Source organism: Anopheles gambiae, chromosome 2 (assembly GCF_943734735.2).
Source record: "Anopheles gambiae chromosome 2, idAnoGambNW_F1_1, whole genome shotgun sequence".
NCBI classification, from domain to species: Eukaryota; Metazoa; Arthropoda; class Insecta; order Diptera; family Culicidae; genus Anopheles; species Anopheles gambiae.
Window position 1 is genome coordinate 88,399,946 of NC_064601.1, and position 19,292 is coordinate 88,419,237.

At 43.4% G+C, this 19,292-nt stretch overlaps 1 protein-coding gene across 1 annotated transcript in view; it reads right to left on the bottom strand.

The window, feature by feature from the left end:
- Positions 1–19,292, bottom strand: part of LOC1276384 (fibrillin-2) — a 116,485-nt gene that overhangs the window by 81,600 nt on the left and 15,593 nt on the right. Inside the window, exon 2 of the mRNA XM_061645169.1 lies at positions 8,239–8,460. Within this exon, the coding sequence (XP_061501153.1) occupies positions 8,239–8,460 (222 nt within the window). The remainder of the gene's footprint in view (positions 1–8,238; positions 8,461–19,292) is intronic.

Sequence of the window (19,292 nt, forward strand, 5' to 3'; positions counted from 1 at the left end):
TATTATATTAGAACGAGTGCACCCAAAAAAAACTTGTTTTTTTTTTATTTCAGCCATCTTGCAGAAGGCCTACATAACAATTCACAGCTTATAATTAAATCTGACTAGCCCCGGACCTAATGTAAAAATGTACATCATAAATAACGAAAAAAAAAGAACAAATTACAAACCGGGCAGTTCAGACAAACGAATAAATAGACAAAAAAATAGATAATTTTTTTGATAGTCAATGTAAGCTACGCAAGATTTACTGAAGATTACTAACACTAACGCTGAGATCGACAATGTTGTTTAAAGAAAAGTAAGTATTAATCATTGTGTGTAATGGTCCTTGGGAACCAAGAATGGACGGGGCGTGAATTGAACCGCTAATAAGCTTATGTAAAAAGATGCACTGAGTCTTCATTCGTCTGTGATGTAAAGATTCTAGTCCGAAAAAAAGGCGTGGAAAAAATGAGTGTGATGTAAAGGCACGATAACCTAACACCTAACACGATGACTAGGACATGTAGCATTACGACACCAAGACATGCGGTACCAAAGGGCGCGTGTAAATGTAGCCAATTAGCCCGTAAGCTATACCCACTAACGTTTGATACGATTATAAAAAGTATAGAATCTCATACAAATAAAAATATTAAAGTAAAAGATCAGATTTATTTACGCATCGAATTCAATATGATAGGACTTCAAACTGAGTTTTGAATGTTGTTTTAAGTATGTGCTGCTTTTTTCTAATATTCTGATGGATTTATGCACTGTAACTAAACTAAAACTAAACTAAACTAAAATTGGTGAATTTGTAGCTATAGCCATCATAAAAACATGTTTGCTTTCTAAACGTGCAAATGTACTATGTTGAAACATACATACCAAACAAGGAGAAAATGTATTAAATAACCACACATTGTGTATAAATTTGTTCAATAGTTCAAAGATCAAGTACTGCCATACTTGCCCTAGATATGTGTACTAAGTAGATATCGAAAAAAACAAATCCCTAAGCTCAAGCTAAGCTAAAAATTCCGGAATATGACGATAAGACTACTCTCTGAGCTGTATTTTAAGTCTAAAACTTGATATTTAAGAATGCTAAATATAAAACCCCATTATCGAAATAGGAATCTAAGAATACGTTCACAAAATTATGATAAACATTGTATAAACGAGTAATAAGGTATTCAAATTCTTCCATTTCCGGTATAATATGTGTAATTTCCGGTATAACTTAAATCGTCAATGTAAACCAATCTTGGCTAGTAGCATTTCAAAACGGACCTCCAAATGCCATTTTAACATTTCGCAATCGGCACACACTATCGTCGTTTAGAATTTGACTGTGGGCGATTATTTCCGCCCAGTTCTTCTCTTCATTTTTTTTTTGCCAGCCCAAAACGCATTCCCCAAACACCATCGCAACCGACACGCTTCGGTAGTAAAGACGAGACGCACAAGAGATATTGGACCGGACTATCAATGTCCAACGAAATGCCGCCCGGTCGGCACTCGCTGTGTCACATTTGACACTCCAAAATGGTGCCAAATTTAAGGCAAATCGTAAAATGGTTTTTTTTTTAGAATATTGCCCTTCCCTTGCTGTCATCACCTCGCAGCAGCCGGGCGCAAGCCGGTGCTGGAATGTCGCGGCGGGACTCCAGAGATAGATGAACCAAGAACGGCCGTGGAATTGGAATCGAAAGAATGCCGCTTGACGTATTAGGTTCGTCGTCCACGGTGGCCGCGTGTGATGAAATCTGTTTCATTCTCGGGCAGTGTGGCAGAATCTCAGCGAAGGCATCGCCAGAATCGCGTTTGGAGCGGCGTATCGGTTGCGCGAAGCTGTCAAATTTTACTGCCGCTCTGCCCCCGGGGTTGAGTGCTCCACCACACACCCCCAAAAGCCAAACCCCTGGAGAGTGATTCCGTAGTGCGGTGCGGTTGTAAAGTTTGACGTTCTTTGAATGCTTCCCGCTGGGGGGGGGGGGGGGGGCTCGAAGCGAAGTGCTGGAGTTGCTGAAGTCGCTTTTATTGAATCTAATCGGCGGAAATGTAGCTGAAAGCTGAAATTGGAATTTTCATTTGCCGGATATTAAAAAATAAGAAGTAGAGAGAGAGTATCATCATGCCTGTGTGGATGCTATCAACTGTCACCCGATGTGAATGACGCCCAACACAACGCTTCGGTGGCAATTTCAACCTCCGTACTGGTGTGCAATATTAAGTACCTTTTGCTTTACGACAATCATAACCGTTTGGAGCGAAATTATGCACTCTATAATAAGGTTCCATTGTTATACGACAGCCCCATTGGACATTACCTTAGGTCCCGCGAGACAGTGTGGCCTAAATGATGACCTCAAATCCTTTGCGACGTCGCATCTCAATAAGCTTTCACGACCGACGAAACTGATCAAGATCTAATGATAACAAACAAATTACCAATCGCATCACATTCCCGCTAACCACCGCAGCACTCCCTGCAAACCTTCCATTCCTAGCAGGTTTCACGCAATCCAGCCAGCGTCTAGGCACTGCTGAGACACACACGCGCACGGCACGAACTTAACAGAAACGGTTCACCCATGTTCCCAGCCAGCCACCTTATCGAGATCGATATACTCAATAGCTCGCTCGTGCAAACAAATTGCCCCCTATTTCCTCTTGCGCAACCACCAAACGAACCCCCAACTTCCGACAATTCCCCAGCGACTTCGAATTTCCCATACACACACCACCAAAATGTCCGAAAACCGCAATAAACTGTGCCGGTACCCATAAATTACCCTCTCTCGCACCCGTACGACTCCCGCCATCGCACATAAACTAAGCATTATCGAAGGAACGTGTTCAGCGTGTCACCGAGGCAGAGGGCGAAACCGTGCTACTACCGTCTGGGCATTCGCTGTTGCACAGCTCTCAGGCTGTAAAACAGTAGGTGTTGGTTTCGGTGCTCGCACATTCGACATCTCGTCGCTTTTCGGAGTTTGGATCTTTTCTAACCAAAGGGCCTAGAAGAAGCGCACGCGTATGCTCCAAAACTGTCCAAGATATGAAGCGGCAGACGCCCGGGAGAAGCTCGGTACAATACGGCTGTGAGTCACACAAAGGGAAGGATGAACATCTTCCCAAACGCGCGCGCACAGCCTGCAATCTTGACGCGACACAGCGCCGACTTAGTGAAAACTGATGGCGATGAAAATGGTGATGCTGATGATTATGATGATGAGGATGGGCACCCAGCCCAGCCGAACGGCTGTGGTAAATTAATTTTCAGTGTAGTTTTAATTGGTTAAGGTGTGTGTTTGTTCGCCTCCAAACTGGTCATGATTTTGGAAAGGGAAGACAACGCCACCACCAGACAACGCAGCATGTGGTCACAGTAAGCGGTACGCCGTAAGAGGTTTTTAATGGTCTAATACTCCTCCACCCAAAGCACACACGCACACGCGCGCTTAGACGCCTCTGCCTTTTCTGGAACACACGCACATCTGGCTGTTCTCAACTGGGTGTCCACAAAAACCGCAAAAATCACTGCATGCGTACATCACACTTTCGCTCGGCCGTCGGAAATAGAATCTCCTAGAAGGAGGCGTTGCCAAGCGTCTGCCGCGTCTCGCTTTTCGGTGTCATCCTGCTCCACTCCTCAGCTCTAGCTAGTCTTCCACATTCTGAACGCACATTCACGGACCACTGCCCACGAATTGACCAACCCAAGCATCACCACCATGGCATGTGGCGGTAGAATTCCATCACCGGAGCGATCGGCTATGCAAACGCCTTCCGAGCTCCGAGCAAACCACACACCAGGGCCACCGAGTTGACGGTGCCATTTGCATAACTTCGCTCCAGACTTTGCCGTCGACAGCTACTACGTCACCCGGGCGGCTGCTCCCACACTCTCCCCACTTTGTTAGATCCAGATCTGCTGGGCAGGATGTTAATAAATGTGAAAATTGAATTCGAAGATTATTAAATATACTGCGGCGATGGGGCGACATTGGAGACGACGGGTGCGGAACAGCATGATGTTGGAAGGTGTCGTAAAACTTCATCGACATCCTGTAGAAGGCAAGATGGACTTCCAAACGTGACTTGGACTAAAATTAGTAAATCCTTTCCATCCGGAGCTAGAACACTTAGATGACTTCATCCGACTGTTGAAACGGTTTTGGGGTTTTCTGTTTATCACGGAACGTTACAGGCGTTGTCAATGGCATTCCTATCGATGTTGTCCATCTTCTGGATGGGTTTTACGTCGTCCAATAAAACGGATACACATGTTAATACACGCGTGTCTTCAAAACATGCGGAATTAACACCTTCGGATCACCCTGATATAACGCAGCGGAGATGCGCAGCCGATTTCATAATGCACTTTGCTTCCATCGCTTTTCACCGAACCAATCTGATTCCACGCTTTAAGTCTTTCTTCAAGCATTGAAAGAGAAAGACTGTGTGTGGGTAGGGGTGAGAAACAGTTACCTTTATGCCCAAGGTACGGAGAGGAAATCTAATCAGCGCATCAATTTGGATGCAAATATCCAGAGCACACCGGATACGGAGTCACACAAACTGAGAAAGGGTTACAAAATACCTCACCAAGCGTAATGGGATCTTCATTCTTCCTGTCACTTGGCTAATCCAAACATTCGGCGTCTAAACCGACACCCAAGCCCGTGCACGAATTCCCTTTTCAGTGCACCCTTTTGCTTCCCCGGTGCGAGGGCCACGCGCAGCACCGTTCCATTGTTCACACGTGTCTTGCGTATATGTAACACGTTTGCTCGTTCTCCAGCTCCATGACGAACACAGCGATGAAGCGCGTGGCTAATAACGATGCTTAATTTATTGATCCCTTTTTTGGGAAAGGGTGTTGCGAGCAGCGGAGATAGCGCGACAAGGGGCGAGGAGAAAGTAATCTAAGCTGAATCTTAGCCCGAAAAGAAGCATCGAACAAACGCGCACTGTACTTCAGTATGGTTCCCTCTTTTCTTTGTCCAGATTTGGACGGTGGGATCGGAAATATTGCAGGGTTTTTGTTACATGGGACAGACTGTTTCAAAAATAGCTCATTTTTATCATTATTTCTAGCTTTTTTATTTGACAAAAAGATCAAACTTTGACATTTGGGATAAATAATACAAAGTAAATGACATCTTTCAGTGGTTAAATGGAAGGAGGTGATGTACTTTAACATTCAAACCTAGCGTTGAAGCTAGTATAAGGCAAAGTGAAGAAATTTTACTAGAATAGATATAATAATCGAAGAAATATAATCAAATATGTTAAAAGCTGTTGCAATTAAAATACATTTAAAACTTTTAAACTTCAATAATCACTCTAAACACGAAAGATAACAAATAGGCTGCAACAACTTCAGAATATAAAATAAAATATTAAATTTGAATTCATCAAAATAACAACACAGTTTCTATAAAATCTATGTTTTTAATGTTTATTGGTCAGAAATTAAAACAAATAAGATTTTATTATGTTTTGCAAAAGTTTTTCTAATTTAACCAAACAGACATTTCTTGATTTTTGTTGCAATGATTTTTTCTTCTTCTAAAACTCGTTATTATTATCTTGTTTTATATTGTTCTTTTTGTAACGCTTAGTACATGATTAATATTTTACCTACTTTGTTTCCTTTTTTTTTCTTCAAATTAAACTTTAATTCCAACATTTTTTTACATATTTTCCTAATTTTGTTCTTTTATTTTATTTTCATGTTGTTTCTTCAACTTCTCGGTCGATTTAAAAACATTCGAAAGATTTTGACTGTTTTAATGCTTCAGTTTTTCTTACGGTCAGGGGTTACCCAACATTTCAGTTCGTTTGCTTCACAAATTGCGCTATTGACGGCCATTTTAAAGTCACTTTTAGTGGTGAACGTTTAAATTTCGATTTGATAAGAACAGAGTAACTGACGCAACCAAATTTCGGCTTTTTTTTAAATGATTATAAACTTAATTTTTTTTAAATGATTTATATATAAATTTTCCTTCCAATAATCAAATAACGAAATAAAAAATGAGTTTTATTTTAAACATTTTCAACATGGCACCAAAAACGTATCGATCCAAAAAAAAGTAATCACAAGTTTCCGTCGTAAAATGAAACCAAATGCCTATCTTAAATAGAGCGCCTGATGAACGTTTATTAGTAAGTCCTTGTTGTAAACAGTAAAGGTTTGCCATGTTAAACCCAATTCAATCCATTCATCCTCAAAACACCCTGTAAAACAACGTAAATGTCGTAAGCAATGTGAAGGTGTAAAATGGAAAGAGTAGGAAAAAGCACGGACCATGAAGTACCTGCTATCACTTCCCAACAATCTCCATCCAAGATAGACCGATTTAAATACACAAACTCTACACTTTTACCCTCCACCCTGCTCGAGAGTGTGCCAAACAAATGGAAACCCGAAAGAAACCGAACACCACACCGCAATCCCTGTTGCACGATGCTCGCAAATGAATGAGTTCATAAATAATAAAAATGCTCCACATTCCCAGGGCCTCTCACCAGTGCCGCCGACATCGATCTTCGCCTGGGATCTATTTCAAGGCGAGATGGATTACACGATCGCACACAATTGAAGACCACTCGCCGGTGTGAATCGTGCACACCCCTCTCATCCCACCGTTTCCCGATCAGTAATGGAGTTCAATATCGATAAATTGTTCCGGTTATCATTTCCATTCTAAGTGGCCAAGTGGCGGAATAGACACTAAAGCACTCACGGTGCTCTGAGCCTGAGGTGTATCGAACCAGCAGCTTCCCCGTGCAGTGTCTAGACCAACTCGCACGAAAGCAATCGATTCCCAACGGGTACGGTTGGTACAAAAAACTGGAAAAAAATGCTGCACCTGCATGCTCGATAAACCAACCGGATGTTTTCCTGGTCCTGCATGCCTCCATTGCAATGTACAATGTACAATTTATTCATCGTTTGCAATGCATCTCGCACTGTCTGTTCGCTGACGTTCTGGGTTTGCATCATCACTCGAACCCTTGAAGAGGGCCGGCAGCTCCTGGACACCCGCAGGTCTGGTGAGACTGGCTGGTACCACAACCGTGCCACACAAAGCACAAAGAAAGATGCCTCCAATGCCCGGTGCACCGGCGAAAGATTCCGATCCACCGCTTCCACTGCCGGGGCAATCCGTAACTTACAATTTTTCTTCGAGCCTGCATACTCCAACCAAACCAGTGGTTGGTGGTTTCAGCTCCTTCGCCCACGTTCCCTACCAGCTTGCGAACCAAACAAAACGGTGCAGAATGTGCTGTATAATTTATTTAGCATGCCTAGCAAAAAATGGGTTGGGAAGGAATCCCCTTTTTCCTAGCCCAACTGCTTGGAAAACCCGCAAATCCATCTTTCGTAGCTGTTCGTTTTCCTCACTGCCAGCATCCAGTTACCCCTACCGGGGACGTGGTTGAAAATAAATGGTCCACTGTGGCTAACAGTTCCACTAGCCGACTGTAGTATGTGTTTGTGTGAGTTTGTGTATTTTTTGCTCTATATTTACTCAATTCTGTTTCTGATGAATTGTAGCTAGTCTGGATGAAACATTCTCATGCATGGAGGAATCGGATCGACCATATCGGCACTCAGAAAATGGCCTCACTTCTTCAAATCTGCACAATTTCTGACCATCTTTTTGTGCGGTTACGTACATAGAAACCTGAAGACACGATGCCACCGGAAACCGCAATAGATAAGACAAATATGGTGGCATCAGCGAGTGGTTCAAAGTGAACAAAAAAAAAAAAGAATCCAATTCCTAAAATAACGATAGCGCACACTACATCTGCCTGACACAATGCAAGCCAATCATGCACAATCGGTACACAGCTACTTGCACGGATGTGCTCTCGGGTTGCCTCCTGCCTGCCACCCATGCCATGCCATAAGTACCAATCCATTCAATTTGTTATCCCTCGTTAAGTTTATTCCCTTCAATTTTGGCGTCCTCGTGTGTTTCGCTTCTTTTACTCCCCCAAAAAAGCTCAGCAGCAGAGCAGAGACGTGCGATGATAAAGTGGGTGGAAAATTGGTTCACGGTATGCTTCTTAGACGATATGTCGCGTTCTTCACCCTTGCCTGCGCCGAAAAATAACAAACAGATCCTAACTGCCTTGCATCCCCGGCGTGACTCTCGCTAAGCTCGGCACGCGCTTATCTTCTACAAAAAATAAAGACGGGGAAAGCACACTGACACTGACACTCACCTGGTATGCACACTGGCAGCTTCGTCGAGTCCCACTCGTCCGTCTCGATGCTGCAGCGAAGCTGGGCTAGCTGTGGCTCCTGCAACCGGTAGCCCGCCTTGCAGGTGTAGTGTGCCGTCACATACTCCTCGTTGTCGTCTACCGTGAGCCGGGCCGAGCCGTGCGCAATTTCCGGCGGCTGCTCGCAGTCCTCGTACGGTTCGGCGAGGGCGGTCGTCGGCACTGCAGGATGTAGAGAGAGAGAGAGACAGAAAAAAACAACACCGTAAAGTAAAACCAAACACATGTTAGATTAATCAAACATGGGCACAAATCGTAGATGATGTGTAATGGCACCGCTAATCACCGGACGGTCATCCGAGAAGCGTGTTTGCACGCGTCAACTCCGATAAGAATCACACACACACACACACACACACACACACACACCACACGTACATCAAAAACCAAAAACGCTCGATGATATCGATGGTGCGCAGGATGACTCTGATTGACAGGCCTCGGGCACGGGTCTCCACCAACAATTGACCCAAAATATCAGTCAAACCAGCCGGCCAGCAAGCTAGCCAGCCTACCAGTTCGGTCCGTCAGTCAGTCAGCCAGTCAGTCAAATGATAAAAAGCGATCAGAACAGCTTTACACGGCTCGTGGTTCACCCGCTGCTCCCGGCAAATAGCCAATCGGCCAAAACCTATCAGATCGTGCGTCAATCACGCATCGATCCACCTCTGGACTAAAACCCGACACAACGTTGCGGTGTTTTGTCTCATCTTTCGATATCAAGCACTTTCAGAGCATACACAAACACAACCACACACACCGGGTGGTCTGGTGGAACAGAGATTATTAGAATCCTTGTCATTTCGTCCATTTGGTCTCTTCAAAGCACAATTTGAGTGAATATTAATCACTTTTGGAGAGGGATAGTAATCACCTGATTCTACCAACAACAACAAAAAAGTGGAAGATATTATTGACCAGAGTTAGAATGCGGCGATCAAATATTTACATCATCGTTGCTGACCAGTCACCAATAGCTCGTCTTCCGTTTGCTCGGTGTCCTTGATATGGGGAAACCCGAAACGTAATTTCCTTTTCGGGGTGGACATCCAATCTCCGGTTGATAACAAACGAAATCATTTACTGACCAATGTTTCTGACACGCAAACCGCATCTTCTCGAGCGTTTGGAACGGGCAGCTCGATGCTAGGTCTCTGTAAGAAGCTGTCTGCAGGCCATCAACAACCATCATGGGCACCAAAAGGTTGCTCCAAGAGTTTCAGACAGGGTCCGAGTAAAAAGTGAATTTATTAAAAATAGTACTTTAAGTATTTCACTCAATGATTTGCTCATCAAACGGAAATATACATTTTCAAAAGTAACTGGACGATACTTATCCACAAGACATTGTAATCAGGCGCACTTACAACAATCACATGAAAAAGATTTTCAAATATTGCAAATTCCACGGACGTGTCATTCTAATTCATCGGATTAGATCATTTTATAACTCACAAGGTTCAAATGGTGGTGAACTATTAATGTCAAAACGTCTGGTTTTTAGATTTTGTTAACACAATTTTTGAAAAATTCTATGATACCACAATAGCAGATATTCTTCCTCAAATACCTTATTTAGTCAAAAAATTATCATTGTTTATGAACTACACAAAATCAAAGCATGGTTTACAAAAAGCTCTCAACCCCAACCTAGAACCGTATTGCTAAAAAACATCTGAAGACAATTTGAAGTAATGGATATCACACATTTTCGAACAATTTCGAATCAACAGTCAACTCTCTCTTATTTGAAAGCCGATGGAACTAAGATCAAATAAGATAGGTTTTCAAATTAGAGAGATTGAAAATGAATAAAAAGTTCATACAAACTATAAAGAGATATAACATTTAGTATACACACTAGACAATTGCTATAAGAACTGCGTAAACGATTTCAGATTGGAGTATCCATCATGCAATAACTATGGCATTACCATACACAAATAAGAATGATGCAGATTTCAGAGATTTTCTAAATTAGAGGGACTAAAATGTACTGAAAATGAAGGGACTGCCAATTTTCTTATCCAATCAGGGATGAAAAATAGATCTGCATAACTGCCACAAAGTTGAAAAGTAATGGTCCAGCATAAAGTCTGCTATAAACTAGTTGCAATTGTCAATGTGAATTATTTAAGTTGTTTTTTTTTATCCCTGTTTCAATTAATAAGGCTCGGATTTTTTTCTTATCCTTATTTTCATTATCAATATATTTTTATGTTTTTTTTTATTTCAAAAACTATTATTCTTGAACATAGAAAAATGTTTTTGTTGGGAGATTGTTAGGCAACTATCCAACATTCTACTATAAAGCAAGGCAGCTAGAATACGTCCAACTACTGAATTTCGAACTGTATCACGTATGTTTTAATGTACACTGTCTATAACTCTCTCCTATTCATCATCCTTCTCTCTCTCTCTCTCTCTCTTTCATTTCGCAAAGCCTGCCCTCAGAGAGTGTAATCGATTCTTCCAGCCAGCACCTATTAACGTATCATCTCGAGCGGTAATAACTACACCCAGATGAACGTGAGTGTAATCGAAACCCTCGCTTCCTGTCAACTTTGACACGTCTCGAGATCATCTCACGCATCTTCAGTAAACACAACCACTGAATGTCGAATGAATGCCGAATAATACCCTCGGCCCTTGTGGCAACTAGTGCTCCAGTCACGTTCCCACGCATGTATGCGTGTGTGTGTGTTTCTGAGGATGTTATAAAACACCTCGAATGGGTACTCTTAAAATAACGTAAAAAAAAACCGACACCCAAAAACCGATGACACTGATACACGGTGGCACACACGCGCCATCTAGCGCACGCAGTGGGTGACAAATTAAATTAAACGACGTCAACATTTCGCCGGGTAGATTTCACGCTTTTTGATTAACCGACCGGTTGACGGAGGGGGACAGTATATTAGCCACAGGCAGCCCACACGCAGCAACCGGTAGCATGTTTTCGATCCCACTCCCAACAAACCGGGGTAAGAGCGGGCCAAGTGCACCCAACAATTCCCATTTAGAAGTGTCTTACCCGGAAGAAGCATCGCGATGAAGAGTGCTTTAATACGCGAAGACGTGTGGGTGTAGGGTGGGGTTTGATTTGTTGGTAAGAGGCGAGGCAAGCGCCACCGGAAATCGTCAGCAGTTTTATTGTCACATTGTTCATCCGGTGCGAAGGAAGGGCGGCCAGCACAAACACACGCGTGTATCGTTTGTTTTACGTCCACATACCAACCAATATCCAGTCGGTTGCAAATATGTGTCCTTCCATCTTCTTTGTTTTCTGTTCCGTATCACACTCCCTCTTACTCCCCCCCCCCCCCCCCCCCCCTCTGTGTCTCGCCAATCGAATGAAGGAAGGATCGTGCGAAGGATCCTTTCCCAAAAACCTCAGCGACCACCTCCTGCTTGACAACTTTATGCCGCAAGGCGTCGGAATGAGGGATTCCTATGGGAGCGGAAAATCCGAACCCACCCATTCTAACCTCTCATTTCCTCCTCTTTCCCGTATACGGCCCTCTCCCTTAGATCGTGGAAGATAAACGGCGGAAGATATCACATTAGCTGTCATTGTCACAGTTATCTTCATCCGCTCGGCCGCTCGGTCGGTCGCTACCGATGAAATAGCACGCCGGCCACGCCTAATAGACACCCCCAACCCTCCCTCCGACGCCCTGCCGCCCTCCCCTGGGAAGAAAAATAATGGTTTGTTACAAATTTCTGTGTGTGGCTTGATGTGGCTACGACTTCCTGTCACGTTTTCCTTCGGCGAGGCCACCGCGCAGTATGATGAAGGTGCGGCGCTCGCACACACACACATACTGCACGATGAGATTTATGTGCTCGCAATCGTATGTGTCTGATTTCCTACTTTTTTCACGCTGCTATTGTTGCTGCTAGTGGTGTATATCAGGCAGCGGTGGCGACAGCGCGCCATCGAACCATCCGACCAATGCCTGATGAAATCCGATCAAAACCCAACACACAAACACACAAGCGCGCCCGGTGGTGGTGCTGGCTAATAAAAGTGAAATAAATTTTAATCTTTGCTACGTTTTGCGGTTCGAACCGAGCAAGACGGAAGACGTCTCACTGGGCTGCCAACGTTGGGCGCAAGCTGTTACATCAGCCCGACGCACACAATCACGCTGATTTCCTGAGGGTTGGGACGGGGAGGGGGAGGGATGTTTGGTAGCAAATTAAAAACCATTCATCGAACGGTGTTTGTCGAATGTGTGAAACAAACGATCTTATTTGCTTTGCCCGTTTGTTCGTGTGCTTCGTTGTTACTGTTGCTACTGGGTATTTGTAACAACTGTGGCTGGCAAACGGATGGTTTTCGCAAGTGAAGCATTTGCACTCCGGACACGTATCGCGTAGGAATTGATTCAATCATTCCATCAACAAATCGGCGAGCGGGAAGGATACGATGTATCGAAGCTTTGAATAGAGTGTGGGGTCAATTTCTTTTAAAGTTGTCCATCAGTTTATTCTTTAAATGGAAGCATATTTAACCTTTTATTTGATTGCTAGCACACCTCAGAGAAATCACAGGAAAACTTTCTACAGCAAACATTTATCAGAAATCTACATATTAACTGTAAACAAGAGCATACAATGAAGTTTCAGTTAATTTAGGTGAAAACAAAACTCGTTCAGAAACTTAAATATTTTCAAAATTGTTTTCTTGATTTCTAGTTTAAAACCCATTACCTAAGGTGTGATAACTTCTGAGTTAAGTACCTCATATAATTATTTGAGTTCAGAATATTAACAGCCGATGTCTTCCTCCACATCCGTCACAAAATTTGGTTTTATAAATGCACTTGACCATTAAAGCTACAGAATTTTTCTTCTTGATTTGTACGTAAACCATGCCTTGGAGTAAAGAACAATAGATATCATCAGGTAATTAGGAGATAATCGCTATGACAAGGGTCGTATAACATAAGTTCTGGTGTAAAACACGACTTAGTTGTGTTAGTTGAGCTTTTTTTCTTTCAATATTTAGATGACACAAGAATTGACAAAAATGAAACGTAAAAAAATCATTGGTCATTGGTAGAATATCCTAATTCTTGGAATTTTGTAAAGATTTTTTGCTATTGTAAATTGTAAATATGTTAAAAAGGATAATCATCTTTGATCCTTAACCCCCCTCCTCTATCAACAACCTCTACTTAACACCTCCAGTTCTCAAAACACAATGCATCAGCGCTAGCATCAACCAAATTATGAACCAGATGGATCGTTCGAATCGCTGCTTGAAAAAAGTTTCGAAACCACTGTCCTGGATGAGCAGATTGTAAGATGCAGAAGAAAGTACGCTTGAAATTTATAAATGTCTTTTGCAATATTCATCCCTACCAAAATTCATTCCCCTTTGGAAGAAACCGTTGGATCACGATGCCCCAAATATGTGCATGGGCTTTTAACAAACTTTTACTTTAGTAACATGTTCTAGGTCAACCGAGCATGCTCGGGATAAGGCTAAATTTGCATGAAGTGAATGTCCTGAAAAAAAAATCTATCGAAACGATGATTAATGTGACATCTAACGATGTATTGAAAATACGGACGCAGATTCTATATAAATAACGAAACTAATAAAGGACTCTTATGTGGCGTTAAGAAACCAGACTCTAATTAAACTTCTCTGTATCTTTGATTGCTGTGTTGCTTTAAATATTAATTGATTAGATAATGGAAACCTTTTTTAAAGCTCTCAAATAAACACTTACATTCTTCTTTAATAGTTGCCAAAGCAAGTTTTGTTGTACCTAAACAAATAAATAAAAGCTTACTAATGTTGTTTACGATGCTGAAACTCCCTGTTTAAATCAATTCCAAATGACATTACCTTGATAAATTACGTTATCGGCCTGCCCATCAGGTTAGCCCATCAGGCTGCCGTTGCATACTAAGAGTCACCCTATTTCATTTGCAATTAAATCACTCATTCAAGCAAATATTTAACACTCCTTCTATCTAACCACGCACCACAATCCACAATCCACAATCGTGCCACAAACCCCCGAGACAGAAGTTGTAACGCTGCTGCAATGGAACGAAACGTTCCCCGTTCGTTAAACATTTATCGAAACGAACCAAAAATTTGCTCAATAAAATCCGAGGTAGACACGTTTCTATACCTACTTTGTCTGTCTCCGTCACACCAAACGAAACGAGGGGGGGGCAATGAATGAATGTCATCGAAATGATAGCTTTTTCGCATCCCAACGGCCGCTCTCCTACCCAGACTCCCCCCATCATCAACTCTCCGGGTTTCACCTAGGTCGTAAATTATGAAACCACTGGCGTTTTCTCGAATCTGCATAGTCGAAAAACCATTTTGCACACACAAACAGAGACATCTACCAAACAGCACTACCAATGCCATACCCGAGGATAAGCCATGATGATGTATCGCAATTTATGCCACAAATGTTATTCCACCCTGTTTTACCAGAGGCCAGCCTTACCGAAAGCTAAGCAAAATCGAAATCTTGTATAGCATCATAAATTCATTAGCACATATTCCGAATGCTGCATACCGTTTCGTTCAACCCGTTCCATCAAGCCAAGAGAAGATTTGACAACAGTGATTGTAGCCTGCACACCGCAACACTTTTCAATCGATACCGTGTGTTTTCTGCTGAATTATTCTAGCCAGACAAGACATCGGCAGAACGGGGACCCTTTTTTGGGGGGACATCGAAAACGTTCGTTGTGTTCGATAAATAAACGATTGCTTCGTGTTGCCGTACAGTTTTGCTTCCGTAAAACGAAGCAACATCAAGACAAAGACACACTGGTGCAGCGGTGGAGATGGGTTTGGGACCATGTCCCATTAGTCTTCCCAAATCTCACACAAAACCGACACGTGACACGTGGGCTGTCGCTACCAACAGACGTCTGTGAAATCACACACGCACAAACACACACACACACAATCTTTCGCCCTTATTTGATCATTCGTCAACCTTTGTCGTTGGTGGCACAGGGAAGGGCTGATGGGCGCCCGTGAGACGAAGACGTAATGCCCCAAAATGGACAACTTTCGGCCGAAACGCCGCCCCGACGACAACGCTCCACTTTGGGAGCTGATTTGTACGAAATTTGTCTACCCCGATGTTGAACGCGAGAGCGGGTTGAACCGGTCGAAAGATTAAAGGTGAAATGCGTGTCAGCAGCTTGTGTGGAGGAAAATTCATCACCTTCCGAACCGGCCCGGATTTGAACCCGATGGGTCGTTCGAATCGATTTAGGCCCCACTGAGATCTTTGTTTTGATTTACTCTTTTTTCTACTTTCCTGCCACCTTTTTGTTCTCAGCCAAGCTGTTGCAAATGATGCGAGGTGCTAATGTGTTGTGAAATGCATGTGTGTGTTGCTGTGTTGTACCGCTATCAACTTTTGCCAGCCAACAATCATAAAACAGCCATTAACTTACACACTCCCGGGCGAAACGTGCGCCTCCATCACCGGGCCGTGACATCGATCGGACTGTCCCGACCGACGCTTTTGTCACGTTCGCCGATCACACAACCTTTCGCTGTGAAGGCGCCGGCACAATCGACAATTTATCGACCATATGGTCACCCGGGTGGTCTGCCGCCGTTCGAGAGGAAAGTATGTTTATTTAGCAAGCGAAAGGAAAGGAAAGGAAAAAACATGAAGCAGCAAAGGAATAAAGCATAAACAGCAGCCAAAGCCTCAACACGCTGATGGTACTGCCACCGATGGAAACAACGCTGACCACACTGGACCACACGATGCGGGCGAAACTTTTTGACCTCATGAAAAGTGATCCATTTCCCACGTCCTTCGTTGCTGCGTCGTTTACGCTTTTCCCTCATACTTCCTTCTCCTTCAACCGAACTCGGGTTGGGTGGCAGTTTGTGATGGCAGTTTATCACATTTTTACCATCCCGGGAAAACCCGGACAGAAGGACAGTAAAAAAAAAACCCCGATGGTTGGATGCATTAGAGGAAGGAAGAAAGGACTTTCGTTGCTTTGTTATAAACAAAAAGCTATCAAAAACTTTGCCAAAGCTGCCGCTGTTGAGCGATGCACAGAGAGAGCGAGAGAGAGAGAGAGAGAGATAGACAGAGAGTGAGAGCTATCAAAAGCTCATTTTTCAAACCCGGCATGGCGGATGTGTTTGCGTTTTGTAAAGCGCGCTCGGCGCATCCAGCTGGCACATTAGTTATCATTTAAAGTTCATTTGCTGTTGGCGTTTTGTTGGCCTGAGCACGTTTATGATTGTTTGGTCGAAAGTAATGATTTTGCTTTGCTTTCTTTGTGACGGCATGATTAATTATTGCACAACCCAAAAGACGCCCCGATAAATGCTGGAAAAGTGTGTTGAACAGTGGACGAGCGATGGGAATTAGATGCTCGCATCTGATTTCAGTTTAAAACAGTTTGAATGCTTGTCAAAATGATCAATCCATGGGGTGAAGCTAAAACCCTACACAAACCTAATCTAATCAATCTTATACTTGACTCTGGAACAATAATCAACACAAAAATGGTCAAACCACCCGGCACAGACTGCTCATCGCCAAGCACAATACATTGTTCAACCTTTTAAACCAACCAAAAGCCCGATTATGCTAGTTTTTCTTCGGCATACCTTGTAAACCATTAACCATCTACCACCGAACCGCCATTGAATTACCTTTTTTTTTTTACAGAACGTAAAACGGGGTTTGCTTACAAACTGTCGCAGCAGAAACGACGAGAAACAGCTCCACCACCGTCAACCAGTTTTAGCGCCAAATCTAATCAAACCGTTCACCAAACCGTGATTCCGGAAAAACCGCCCGCGCAAACCAGCAAGTCGAAACTTTCACCGTTCCCGTTCCCAAAGCACGATGGAGGCGCATGGTCATGGACGGGGTTTGCTCGTGCATGGATGGGACGGGTTTTGTCTAATGCTCCACAAACCGTCCCTATCCCTCCGCCAGTGGGCGACGGCCACGGCACACTTCTAATCGATTTATGGTTCAATTTTCTTTCCGGAAACAATTTTCTTTCCACCGTTCAGCCATCCGTTTGGGAAGCTGCGCTGTTTGGTTTGGTTTCGTGCCGTGCGCTGGGGGGATTTTGCACCGAAGGGAAAGTTTCTTTTGCGCACTACACAGAACACTGTTTCATTGCGAGATATGTGTATGTGTGTGTGTTCTCATAGAGGTTAGTATGATTTCATTTAATGCCGTTTATGATTGCTTGCTACCAAAGCAGTTGTGTTTCTTTGCTTATTTCCAATTAATTGACGTTTCTTCTTTTCGTACAGATTTTCCATGAAATTATTTCCGATGAAAAGGTCCTTTTGCTCTGCGTACGACTTTGTAGACGACAATTTCGTCGTCCATATTTAAGTCAATATTCAACGCTACCAGTTACCGAGGTACCAAAGCCAAAGTGTCGCTCTCTCTCTCTCTCCCTTAGAAAAGCTGCTTCATCGCGACGGACCATTTTAGTTATTCCAAGAAAAAGCCATAGACTTTTCGGCGTAAAATTGTTGCTCGCACAAGCAGTGCATTAAACTGGCTGGTCGGTCGGGCCTGACCATCGTCACGACAATGTCAAATTAAATAACACTCAGATTAAATGAGTGTTAAGCAAAGCAGCAAACCCTCCGGGAAGGTGGAAATTATCCACAGCCATTTTCTAGCCACTGTGGAGATTTGAAAGGATAATCCCGGATGCTTTAATTGAAGCCTAGCATTGAATTGGTAATGTCAGCTTCACCTTAAAAAGCGTGACACCATCCTTAATGGCTCGGACTTGTTGATTTTTGTTTTGCTAGGTTGGTTTGTTTGCATTACTCTGCAGTTGAGATAGTTGAGATTAAACTAAATCTTTTACTACACGTACAGCATAAAAGCGGCTTCACCGTAGCTCGGAAATCTATAGAAAGCTTGATTTCTGATTTGAACTCCAATTTATCATCCCTTGCGTTCACTTTCACCTTTCGGAAAAACACTCGGCATAATACTCCTGTCCTTCTTTCGCTTCTACGCTTCTCAGTAACAACAGCAAAACACAAACAAAAGTCCATTACAACAGCTATCGATGAACCTCGCTGGTGCATGGTGCGTCTGGCCACGCAAAGCCTTTGGAAAATCGTTCCAAAAATAAACAACGATTGTCAGTCGTGTTTCGTCTCGATTTCGTGGCCAGCTATCGTCCATTTCACCATCTACACCTACCCCCGCTACCTAAAACCACTCGAAGCGCAGCCTAAGAACGGACTCACGATCACGCATACTTTCGTGATTCTAGTCGGCGAATGTTTAGTATGTGTGTAGCTCACAAGCAGGGATGTCCCTGTTGCATGCAGTTGCATTGGAGAAATAACTCTCTTCTGTATACCCTTTTTCCCCACTTTTCGATGTTTGCATTATTCGTCTGATTTGACTCTCTCGCTCTCTTTCTCTTTTTCTTGCTTGAATAACTCTTTGTGACTTACGAAACGTATCGAAAAGGGCAACATGGGGATGGCTGGGTGACTACTGCACCCCGGGTGGGTGGAGTAGTTTTTATTTTATTTTATTTTTTTTTCAAACGGTCGAGCTGGCCGGGTATAGAAGGGGAGCTAGAAAAAGTTCACACAGTGGGCGAAATAGATCGGCTTAATTTGTCAAATAGCGCACAGATGAGGCAATAAATCCGCTGCGAAGCGGTGAGTGTTTTATTTTGTTTTGTATACAGGCGGGCGCGCGCGCTCGCGGTTTGGCTGAGAGGCGGAGCAGCTCTTATCGGTGTTGCATGTGCAGCCGACGCAGAAAGTGACTGTAGGATTAGAAGGGGCCGGGGATGGAAGATCGAAGAGGGGGGCAATCGTTTGGGGTAGATTCAGATAAGTGCTTCGAGGTAAAATCCGGTTGCGAGGTTGGACAAGAATAGACAATAAGGGAGCTAGTAAAAGGGAAGGTAAAAAGGCCGCCCCAAGGTACGTGTGATGCCATTCCGTGTTT